This window comes from Geotrypetes seraphini, chromosome 3, assembly GCF_902459505.1.
Source record: "Geotrypetes seraphini chromosome 3, aGeoSer1.1, whole genome shotgun sequence".
NCBI classification, from domain to species: Eukaryota; Metazoa; Chordata; class Amphibia; order Gymnophiona; family Dermophiidae; genus Geotrypetes; species Geotrypetes seraphini.
Genome location: NC_047086.1, coordinates 175,604,713 through 175,617,131, shown reverse-complemented (window position 1 = coordinate 175,617,131; position 12,419 = coordinate 175,604,713). Strand labels below are relative to the sequence as shown.

Here is a 12,419-nt window from a genome sequence, read left to right as displayed (position 1 = left end):
TTGGGGTAATATTATCCTGAACTGCAGTTTTGATTTACTGAATTTCCTGCTTTGGAGCAGGCAGTGCTAGCTCTGTGGAGAGCTGTGGTCTCAAGAGCAATTGGGACCTTATTTAGGAGTGAAAGAAAGTTTTGGACTTTATTTTTTTGACTGTTTTATTTTTCCTGCCATTTTGACAATATTTCTTTAATGCTGTGTGAAATCCTGACCAATGTTGTGAAAGTTTAATGAAATACTTACCTACATGAAGGATTGAGTAAAAGAACTATTTCTATCAACTTCTACCATTGTTGGAACTTTATTTTTCTTGGCTTTAACTTTGATTACTGCTGAGAATCCAGTCCTGCAGGGTGACTCCATGCCGGGTCACACGCTGGTGTACTGTTTGTTAACCACTGGGTTTGCTATAGAGCCCAGCCCTGGGCTATAGTGGTGGCGACAATCTCTCTCTATGCAGTCCAGCATCCTTTTGGCTACAGTCACTGCCTTGTCACACTGTTTCATTGCCTTCAGATCCTCAGGCACTATCACCCCAAGGTTCCTCTCCCCGTTCGTGCATATCAGCCTCTGACCTCTAGCACATATTGTTCCCCAAGTGCATCAATCTGCACTTCTTTGCATTGAATTTTAGTTGCCAAACATTAGACTATTATTCTAACTTTTGCAGATCCTTTTTCATGTTTTCCACTCCCTCCAGTGTGTCCACTCTGTTATAAATCTTGGCATCATCTTCAAAAAGGTAAACCTTACTTTCTAACCCTTCAGCCATGTTGCTCACAAATATATTGAACAGAATTGGGCCCCAGCACCGATCCTGTAGCACTCCACTACTCACCTTTGCTTCTTCTGAGCAAATTCAATTTACCACCTAAGTAAATCTAGGTAAATTACATCTAGCACACAACTTCGATCCAGTTCACTGGTTGCCCAGTTAGAGAATTCAATCAGATTCATTTGGCACGATTTACCTTTAGTAAAGCCATGTTGTCTTGGATCTTGGATTCTAGGAAGTTCACTATCCTTTCCTTCATCAACACTTCCATTATTTTTCCAATAGCCAAAGTGAGGCTTACCAGCCTGTAGTTGACCACTTTGAAGAGGGACAACATCCGTTCTTCTCATGTCCCACCAGAACCTCTCTGAGTTCCCTCGATATCCTGGGATGGATGCCATCCAGTCCCATGGCTTTGTCCACCTTCAGTTTTTCAAGTTGTTCATAAACACTTTCTTGTGTAAACGGTGCAGTATCCACTTGATTCTCACATGTAACTTTGCCAGCCAATCATGGTTCTTCTCCAGGATTTTCTTCTGTGAACACAGAGCAGAAGTATTTGTTTAGTAAGTTAGCTTGTTCCTCATTCTCCACATAGCAGTCTGATCTTATTTCAGTCTCAATTCCATTTTTTGCCTTCCTCCTTTCACTAATATACCTGAAAAAAATGTTTCTCACCCTTTTTTACATTTCTAGCCATTTTCTCTTCCGTTTGTGCTTTTGCCAGCGAATCTGTCTGTTGGCTTTTTACATTTTCATTCAGTATTCTTTTCTGTGCTCCTCTTCTTGATTTTTTTTGTATTTTATAAACACCAACTTTCTTGCCTTTATTTTCTCTGTCACTTCTTTGGAAAACCTTATCAGTTTCCTTTTTCTCTTACTTTTGTTTATTTTCCTCAAAGGGCGGTGGCCAATTTTATTGCTCCTTTCAGCTTGGACCACTGTTTTTCCACTTATCTTATATCTTACCATCCTATCAGCTCTTTCTTCAAGTACTCCATCATTTTACTAATGTCCACATGTTTGACACCCAGGACTTTGAGTTTTGTGTGGCCACCCTCCACTTTAGCTGTTATATCAAACCAAACCATTTGATGATCACTACCACCCAGGTGGGTACCAGCTCTGATGCTAGATATGCTAGATATGCTTGAGTACCTGATGGTAAAACCGCTTAGATAACCTTGATAGGCGGTATATAAAATCCTTGAAACTTGAAACTTTCCTCATTTGTGAGCACCAGATCCAGCATCGTTTCTTCCCTCGTGGGTTCTGTCACCATTTTCCTGAGGAGAGCATTTTGTAAGGCATCCACAATCTTTCTGCTTCTTTCCAATTCCGCAGATGGAACTTGCTAATCCACATCTGCCGGCAGGTTGAAATTTCCCAGCAAAAGCACCTCCCCTTTCTTTCCCAGCTTCTGGATATCTGCATCCAGAACTTTATTAAGTTGGTCCTATTGTATCGGAGGTCTGTAGACAACACCCATGTAGATAGACGTTCCATCTTATCTTTTCAAAGCTATCTATATTGCTTCTTCCTTTCCCCAGGCCCCCTGCATTCAGTTGCTTGGATATTGTTCCTCACACAGAGAGCTACTCCTCCACCTTTTCAGCCACTTCTGTCCTTCCTAAAAAGCACAGTTACTTACCGTAACAGGTGTTATCCAGGGACAGCAGGCAGATATTCTTAACACATGGGTGACGTCACCGACGGAGCCCTCGGTACGGACCTTTTTAACTAGAAGTTTCTAGTTGGCCGCACCGCGCGTGCGCGAGTGCCTTCCCGCCCGACGGAGGAGTGCGTGGTCCCCAGTTAGGATAAGCCAGCTAAGAAGCCAACCCGGGGAGGTGGGTGGGACTTAAGAATATCTGCCTGCTGTCCCTGGATAACACCTGTTACGGTAAGTAACTGTGCTTTATCCCAGGACAAGCAGGCAGCATATTCTTAACACATGGGTGACCTCCAAGCTAACAAAGAGGGAGGTGGGATGGTTGGCCATTAGGAAAATAAATTTTGTAACACAGATTGGCCGAAGTGTCCATCCCGTCTGGAGAACGCATCCAGACAGTAGTGAGTAGTGAACGTGTGAACTGAGGACCAAGTGGCCGCCTTGCAGATTTCCTCGATGGGCGTGGAGCGGAGGAAAGCTACAGAAGCAGCCATAGCTCGGACTCTGTGGGCCGTGACAGTTCCTTCCAGTGAGAGACCGGCCCGAGCGTAGCAGAAAGCAATACAGGCAGCAAGCCAATTGGAAAGTGTCCGTTTGGAGACAGGACGACCCAAACGGTTGGGATCGAAAGACAAAAAGAGCTGAGGGGCTGTTCGGTGAGCTCTGGTACGATCAAGATAGTAAGCAAGGGCACGCTTACAATCCAGCGTGTGCAACGCCTGTTCCCCAGGATGCGAGTGAGGCTTAGGGAAGAAGACGGGTAGCACAATGGACTGGTTGAGGTGAAAAGCGGAGACCACCTTGGGAAGGAATTTAGGGTGGGTACGCAGAACAACCTTGTCATGGTGGAAAACAGTGAAAGGTGGGTCGGCAACCAGTGCATGCAGTTCGCTAACCCTCCTGGCAGAGGTGATGGCAATTAGGAAAAGCACCTTCCAGGTAAGAAGCCTGAGTGAAGTTGTGGCAAGAGGCTCAAACGGAGGTTTCATGAGAGCTGAGAGAACCACATTTAGGTCCCAGACGACAGGAGGAGGCTTGAGAGGCGGTTTGATGTTGAAGAGCCCTCTCATAAATCTGGAAACCAGAGGATGAGCCGTGAGGGGTTTTCCGAGAATAGGCTCGTGAAACGCAGTGATGGCACTGAGGTGGACCCTGATGGAGGTGGTTTTGAGGCCAGCGTTGGACAGCGAGAGCAAATATTCCAAGACAGTTTCCACCGCCAAAGAGGTGGGTTCTTGATGATGCCGGAGACACCACGAGGAGAATCTGGTCCACTTCTGATGGTAACATTGGAGGGTGGCCGGTTTCCTGGAGGCGTCCAAAATGAGGCGGACCGGTTGAGATAGATTCTCCGGAGAGGTCAGCCCGAGAGAAACCAAGCTGTCAGGTGGAGGGAAGACAGATTGGGATGCAGTAGAGACTGATGCTGCTGTGTAAGTAGAGTAGGAAACACAGGAAGAGGGATGGGCTCCCTGGAGCTGAGTTGAAGCAGGAGGGAGAACCAGTGTTGACGAGGCCACCGAGGGGCGATGAGAATCATGGTGGCGTTGTCCTTGCGGAGTTTGGACAAGGTCCGCAACATCAGAGGAAGTGGAGGGAAGGCATAGAGGAACCGATCCTTCCAGTCGAGTAGGAATGCATCTGGTGCCAGACGGTGAGGAGAAAAGAGTCTGGAACAGAATTGGGGCAGCTGATGGTTGTGAGGTGCTGCAAAGAGGTCCACCTGCGGAGTGCCCCAACGAGCAAAGATGGAGAGCAGAGTCGGAGGGTCCAACGTCCACTCGTGAGGTTGAAGGATGCGGCTGAGATTGTCGGCCAGAGAGTTCTGTTCGCCCTGGATATAGACCGCTCTGAGGAAGAGATTGCGGTCCGTGGCCCAGGTCCAGATGCGCAGAGCCTCCAAACAAAGGGGGCGAGATCCGGTGCCGCCCTGCTTGTTTATGTAGTACATGGCGACTTGATTGTCTGTGCACAGGAGGAGGACTTGAGGGCAGAGAAGATGTTGGAAAGCCTTGAGGGCGTAGAACATGGCCCTGAGTTCCAGGAAATTTATGTGATGACGACGCTCCTGTGGGGTCCAAAGTCCCTGGGTGCGTAGGTCGCCTAGGTGAGCTCCCCATGCGTAGGGGGACGCATCGGTGGTGATGATCATAGAGTGAGGGGGCAGATGAAAGAGCAGACCCCTGGAAAGATTTGAGGAGTTCAACCACCATTGGAGAGATTGCTGAAGAGATGATGTCACAGAGATGGGATGAGAAAGAAGATCTGTAGTCTGTGACCATTGGTTGGCGAGAGTCCATTGAGGTGTCCGGAGGTGGAGTCGCGCCAGAGGAAGGACATGCACCGTCGAGGCCATGTGACCCAGGAGGACCATCATCTGTCGGGCAGGAATGGAGGAATGCATGAGTACCTGACGGCAGAGATGGAGCAGGGTCTGTTTGCGATCTGAGGGGAGAAAGGCCCTCATCAGCGTGGTGTCCAGGACTGCTCCGATGAATTGAAGTCGCTGGGTGGGAAGCAGATGCGACTTGGGGTAGTTGATCTCGAACCCCAGGAGGTGGAGGAGAGAGATGGTGTGATGAGTAGCTTGTAGCACGAGTTGAGATGAAGGTGCTTTCACCAACCAATCGTCCAAGTAGGGGAACACCTGGAGGTTGTGAGACCTGAGGAAGGCCGCTACCACTATAAGGCACTTGGTGAAGACCCTGGGTGAGGAAGCGAGGCCGAACGGTAGCACCTTGTACTGATAGTGATGGTGCAGTACCTGGAACCGCAGGTAGCGGCGAGAATTTTGATTGATGGAGATGTGAGTGTAGGCCTCTTTGAGGTCCAGGGAACATAGCCAGTCGTGTTGAGAAAGAAGAGGGTAGAGCGTTGCAAGGGAGAGCATTCTGAACTTCTCCTTGACCAGACACTTGTTGAGGTCCCTGAGATCGAGAATGGGACGGAGGTCTCCCGTCTTTTTGGGTACCAGGAAGTAGCGGGAGTAGAATCCCTGCCCCCTTTGATCTGGAGGTACTTCTTCGATGGCATTGAGAAGGAGGAGGGATTGAACCTCCCTCAGGAGGAGGGGGGTCTGAGATGAGTTTGAAGCAGACTCTACGGGGAGGTTGTCCGGAGGTAGAGTCTGGAAGTTGAGAGAGTAGCCGTGGCGGATGATGTTGAGGACCCACTGGTCCGATGTAATGATTTCCCAACGGCTGGAGAAAATGGTGAGACGACCTCCGATGGGTTGTGGAAGAGGTAGCAAGGGTGGATGACTGGCTATGCCCTGGAGAGAAGAGTCAAAAGGGCTGAGTTTGTTTAGTAGGCTGAGGAGGCTTAGAGGGTTGAGAGGCCTGAGATCGAGCCTGAGCGTGATGTTGCTGTTGACGGGGCCGCCTAGATTGCTGGGGAGGCGGATTGAGTGGCCTGGCTGAGAACCTCCGTTGATAAGATGTTTGTGGCCGATAAGGTCGGGTAGGCGGTGCCTTCTTTTTCGGCTTGATCAGGGTGTCCCACCTGGTCTCATGGGCAGAGAGTTTCTGGGTGGTGGAATCCAGTGACTCTCCAAAAAGCTCATCCCCGAGACAGGGGGCGTTGGCCAGACGGTCCTGGTGGTTGATGTCCAGGTCGGAGACTCTGAGCCAGGCCAAGCGACGCATGGCCACAGCCATGGCAGAGGCCCGAGAGGTGAGCTCGAAGGAATCGTATATCGAGCGGACCATATACTTGCGCATTTGGAGAAGGCCAGAGATGTGCTGTTGGAATAGCGGGACCTTGCGCTCAGGTAGGTACTTCTGGAGGGCAGACAGCTGTTGGACCAAGTGTTTGAGATAGAAGGAAAAATGGAAGGAATAGTTGTTTGCCCTGTTGGCAAGCATGGCATTTTGGTAAAGCCTCTTGCCAAACTTGTCCATGGTCTTACCTTCTCTGCCAGGAGGGGTAGAGGCATAGACACTGGAGCCCTGAGTCTTTTTTAAGGTGGATTCCACCAGAAGGGACTCATGGGGCAATTGAGATTTGTCGAATCCAGGAATAGGGATGACACGGTAAAGGTTGTCCAGTTTACGGGGAGCTCCCGGTACCGTGAGGGGATTTTCCAAGTTTTTGTAGAATGTCTCCCGTAGGATGTCATGCACGGGAAGCTTGAGGAACTCCTTAGGAGGTTGCTCAAAGTCTAAGGCTTCTAAAAAGGCTTGGGACTTTTTGGAGTCAGATTCCAGGGGAAGGGACAGAGCAGCAGACATTTCCCTCAGAAATTTAGAAAAAGAGGACTGATCAGGTTTTGAGGTGGCATCAGGTGCCGATGGTTCCTCATCAGATGAGGAGGGATCCTCCTCGGTACCGAGGGGAGTCTCCTCCCATAAATCAGGGTCCCTGACCTCTGGTGCATGTCGGGACACCGGGGTGGAGGGTGCGGTGTGGCGAGTCTTGGACAAAGATTTACCAGAGCGCACCGAAACGGTACCGGGGGAGGACGATCGGCGTCGTTCTCGGTCCCGAGAAGAGTGCCGTACCGCCTGGTGCCGAGGAGGATCCACTGTGGGTTGAGAATGAACCACTGGATCATCATGAAGGTGTTGGGCCGAAAGGATCGGCATAGAAGTGTTTACCGGTACCGAAGGAGTGGACACCGGGGGCTCGGTGCGGGGCTCGGGCCGGTCTGGTACCGGAAGGAGCGGTGCCAGGATAGAGGGTAGCAGTTGTTCAAGTTGTTTCTTCAACTGCTCCTGAAGCTGAGTTTGCAGGATGGCCGAGATACGGTCATCTAAGGGTGGCATCGGAACCGCTTTCTTTTTCTTCGGTTCCTTGGATGCCGCTCCACGCCCCGGCGATGAGGAGGCCGATGACGAGGCACTCACCGATATCGGGGCGGAGCGTTTACGGGACCGGTGCGATGCCGGTAGGGACGGTGTCGCCACCGTAGCAGGAGGGCGCTCGAGGGAAGAGGAAGGCTTCTTAGCCGGCTTACCTGGCGCCAGTGGCGCCGATGCGGGGTCGGTCGGTGTCGAGCTTGACGGTGCCGATTTTTGCGGTACCGCCGTTGAAGGTGAGGAGTCCATCGCCGACTCGGTGCCGAAGAGAAGAGTTTGCTGGATTCTTCGGTTTTTAAGAGTTCGTTTTTGCAAAGTGGCACAGCGGGTGCAGGAGTCCGCCCGATGCTCCGGACCCAGGCACTGCAAACACCAATTGTGTGGGTCAGATACGGAGATCGGGCGTGCACACCGCTGGCACTTCTTAAAACCGACCTGCGGGGGCATGAAGGGGAAGATAGCCTCCGCAAAATCGAAGTCCGAGGCCTGTATAATGGCAACAGGCCCCGCCGGGGCAAAAACGAAAGAAAAAGGAAAAAATCCAAGTTTTTTTTTTTTTTTTTTTTGCAATTCAAATAAAAGGTAAACCCGAAGGTAGAAGGAGAAAAATTTAGAAAAAAAGCGCGAGCGGGAAGGCAAAAAGTGATTTCAACGGCCGTTGAAAAAATACACGCGTCTTCTTCGCTCCGCGGAAACGAAGAAACTGGGGACCACGCACTCCTCCGTCGGGCGGGAAGGCACTCGCGCACGCGCGGTGCGGCCAACTAGAAACTTCTAGTTAAAAAGGTCCGTACCGAGGGCTCCGTCGGTGACGTCACCCATGTGTTAAGAATATGCTGCCTGCTTGTCCTGGGATAAAGATTATAACCTGGTATGTTAGCATCCCATCCATGGGCATCACTGAACCATGTCTCTGTGATAGCAACAATATCTTAGTCTGTCTGTAACATCAGGGCATGTAGATCATTAACTTTGTTGCTTAGACTGCAAGCATTTGTGGTCATTGCTTTCCAGCTACCTTTCAGTGGCAATCTCATTTTTAATAGTTTTTTTGGATTAGTCTCACTTCTGCATTGCTAAGAAGTGAATAAGATTGTTGTTTACATTGCTGTTTTTCTACATTGCTATCTCTACTTCTATGACATCTTGTCTGTTGCCTGTGGATGACCACCAGAGGTGACCTGCATCCTTATGCTACCCCTACCTTCTAGTTTAAATGTCTAGAAACTTATTGTCTGAATTTCTCAGCAAGGATTTTTTTCCTGTCATGTTAAGATGCAGCTAATCATTATAATATAGGCTTTTGTTTTTCCATGTGTTGCCCCATTCTCCTATGTACCTGTTGACACCAAGCTCTAAGCTACCTATTGTTCTCAGTATTTTGTAATATTTCTCTTTCCATAAGTAGTTGGTACTTCTGAAAAGCTACAGTCTTTATAAATGGTTTTAATTCCTTCCTCAGCTCCTGAAAAGCTTTCTGAGCTCCAAGTTGGGGCTTGGCCAGGTCATTTGTTCCCAATTGGATAATAACATCGATGTTTGAATCCATAATTAATTATAGTAGGTATTTGCATGATACTCCTGGTAGCTGAGGATCCTGGAAGACATTTCACTATTTTAGGCTCCTTGAACTGTATTCCAAGGTTAATGCCCCTGATGATGGAATCCCCTAGCAGCAATAATTTTCCTGATTATTTGTGCTGTGGGGTGCCTTACTTCTTGAGCTATCTTCACCAGTTTTAGTTCCAGCTGTTCTTTTTTCTGGAGCATCATAATGCTCTAATGGAGCAGAAGAATTCTGTAGGTTCAGAACTTGAGAACTTCTTAGGCCAGTCAGGTATTATGAGTACAATGCCGAGTTATTGTTACAAATGCAATTGAGAATAGACAAGCTCCATAAATATTAGTGCTGGTTGCACTTAGAATGGTGGATTGGTTGTTCCACTTTGTTTTATATGATATCTTTTGATTAACTTTGTTCATTATACTTGTTACAGAGCAAAACAGAAGGTCTTTTCGGGGAAGTTCCCTGTACCCCTCCTTATGTCTCATATTGTAGTGGATATCAACTGCTTTGGTACAAACTAAAGAGATGCAATACAGCCCACTAAGGAAGGAGGCAGAACTGGAGAAAATGTAGATGATGCCTTCTGCACAGCTCGCAGTCAGGGAAAGTTAACCCACTTATCAGGATTCGTATTCCCTGTTACCAGAAAGATAATCGAGGTAAGAATCTAATCTTCCCCTCTTCTAGCCCCATCTGAGTAGGACTTTTCATAATTCCATATATTTTCACCATTTGGTACCCGTCCTTAAAATAAGCACTCCTTGATATTAATATGCTCAGGGCAGGATTAATTCTTTGAGGGCCCCTAGGCACCCAAGTACGCTGGGCCCCTGGCCCAGCACCGCCCATGCCCCGGCGACTGCTTTCTTCCGCTGCTGCCGAAGCCTGTAAATAATTTTAACACACACCGCGGGGCTCTAACAGTGCGCATGCTGCCGACGGCTTCATTCCTCCTTCCTCCCCCTCATGATGTAACTTCCCATTTGGTTGATGGAGAAGGAGGAGGAGGGAATCCGGTAGCATCACGCGCACTGTTAGAGCCCCGCGGTGTGTGTTAAAGTTATTTACAGGCTTCGGCAGCGGTGGGAGAAAGCAGTTGCCGGCCCTGTTTTGCTGAGGGGGGGCGGGGGACCCTGTTTCACCGATCGACGGGGGGTGGTATTGCCGATCGCTGCGGGGAGAGGGGGGTGGCGGGCTGTTGCCATCTGAAATTTTTTTTTTTGAGTGGTCTCCTTCAGTGGGCCCCCCTAACCATTTTGGGCCCTAGGCACATACCTACTTGGCCTAGTGGTTAATCCGGCCCTGTGCTTCCATAATATTGCTGAAATAATTCTGTTTTAAACAGCTGACAAATATGACAAACCATCAAAGAATTTGTGAAACATAGAATTTCATAATGCAGGACCTACATAAGAAAAAGCTCTGTTTGTTGTAAGAGACAACTTTATGATACCTAAAACATGGCAATAAAAACAGCACTTTGCTAGAAGAGCACAGGGATTTCTGTTGACTATACCTTACCAACTTATTTGCCAAATTCAATGGAGATTTCAAGTGCCATGCTTTGAATACTGTGCACAATAGCTTGAACTTAATGCATTGGTCTATAGGTAACCAATGAAATTTATATAGAACCAGAGTGATATGATCCATTCTTTTGCTACCTGTTAAAAGACTCATGGATGAACTGGCAATGTGAGATCCTTGCCTCTCTACAGGTTTACTAGATCCACGTATCAGGGCCGATGCAGCCAAACTGGAGCTATCAGGATTACCAATCCCAGAAGGAGTGGTATTCTGTGGATGACCCGGCCTATTATGGGCTACGGGGGGAAACACATAAAACGGTGCTTTTTCCAGCCACAGTTGTACTAAGGCATCCAGTCCAATGCTTCCAGACTCGAATCTTTGGCTTTCAAATCCATTTTCTTGTTCATTGCCGAATCCATTAGATCAACTGTCGCATTCTGCAAATGACGTATATTGGCCTGACTTAATCTTTGAAGGAGAGTATTGCAGTAATCCAAACTACTTGATACGAAGGCATGTGTCAATGTTGTAAGGTTTTTCTGTTCAAGGATCAGTTTTAGTTGATGCAAGATTCGCAATTGGTAAACACTTCTCGTTACAATGTAATTAATTTGAGGACTATAGCTCAAACTAGAGTCGCAGTGAACTTCAGGAGACACTTTAAAATAGTTGCACTTTCTTTAGTTGATTCTCCTGTCTTATCTACTGATACTATGGTTATTTTCTCTTTATTTTAGTACAAGATTCATTGCTCCCAGCTAGTGACGCGAATGCTCCAGATATCCGTGTGGCACTCGGGGACTTTGAAGCGCAAAGTTTTTCTTGGTGAGGTGCTTATTCCATTTGAATCTTGGGACTTTGGAGACAACTCTTTGCAGTCATTCAACTGCTACCAGCTGAAAACCAAAGTGATTATTGCCCCCCAAAACAGAGCCTGCATGGTTTGAATATTCATGAAAGTTAATCAGGAGAAATCTGTTTACAATTAGTACTAAACGGGTGTTTGCAAACCAAGGATATGAAAACCATGTCAACTTCTTAGCTAATTATTGTTCCATTTCTTTTGTCTGCTCCCTAATATCCATGGAAGGAACCTTGTTAGCAGGAGACAAAATTACTATCATGTACTCTAACCAATTTGTCTGTAGTTTGGATTTCATCTATCCAGATCTGAGGTCATGGCAAGTTGTAATTCAGGTACAACAGTTATTTCCCTGCCTGAAAAGGAGGATGGAATTACTTGCCAAAGGACTCGCTGGTGGCTCCGATCTCTCTTGGCATTTTTTCCTGCAATTCTCGTTTGATTGAGGCACTGCAAACATAGGAGGCTCCTGAGGAAGGGCATTTTGCCTGAAACTGAGCATGGTTGAGCCCAGTAACCAGTGTAAATGAGACGCCAGGACTCTAACTTCAAATAACTCTAAGGTGCCGACTCATGAAATGTCGAGAACAAGTGGAGAGACGCCCGAGATAAATACTGTGAACTGTACCAGTTTTGAGCATTTGAGTACTAATTTGGATAAATTGGCAATAAGAAATTATATAAAATAAGACATTTTTTTGAAACACTGTCAGTTTTGTGAGCTTTGTACTTATTTAATCATGCACAGTGAACACCTATGATGGTGTGTAGCAGGGTTTGAAATAAGAACCCGTTTAATATGTTTAAGCTTAGAACTCTGGATTATTTCCATTGTACCATTAGCTTTCACCATCACACTGAGAGTACACTTACTAAATTGTTTTTTTTTTTTTTTTTAAATTCTTTATTCATTTTCAAAATTACATTAAGTGTTAAATATATTCATTCAGATTAACATTAACTACATCACTTACAAACAATCATATATATTACATTAAAACATCCCTTCCCTTTTCCCACCCCACCCACCCTTATATTCCATTATCATATAAAACATGTAATAATAAAATTCCCTCCTCCCTACCCCTTAAATCGATAAGTATAAGGGAAACAATTTCAAATTAATCTTTACAATACTTTGTTAATGGTTTCCACACATCCTGAAACTTCTTAAAGTATCCCTGTTGCAATGCAATAAACCTTTCCATTTTATAAATATG

At 47.0% G+C, this 12,419-nt stretch overlaps 1 protein-coding gene across 3 annotated transcripts in view; it reads left to right on the top strand.

Moving 5' to 3' along the window:
• SYTL3 (synaptotagmin like 3) overlaps positions 1 to 12,182 on the top strand; it is a 116,005-nt gene extending 103,823 nt beyond the window's left edge. For all 3 annotated transcript variants that reach the window (XM_033935532.1, XM_033935533.1, XM_033935531.1), the window contains exon 12: positions 11,075 to 12,182. In XM_033935532.1, coding sequence (XP_033791423.1) covers positions 11,075 to 11,284 — 210 coding nt within the window. In that variant the 3' untranslated portion in view covers positions 11,285 to 12,182. The remainder of the gene's footprint in view (positions 1 to 11,074) is intronic.
• Positions 12,183 to 12,419: the final 237 nt, after the last annotated feature.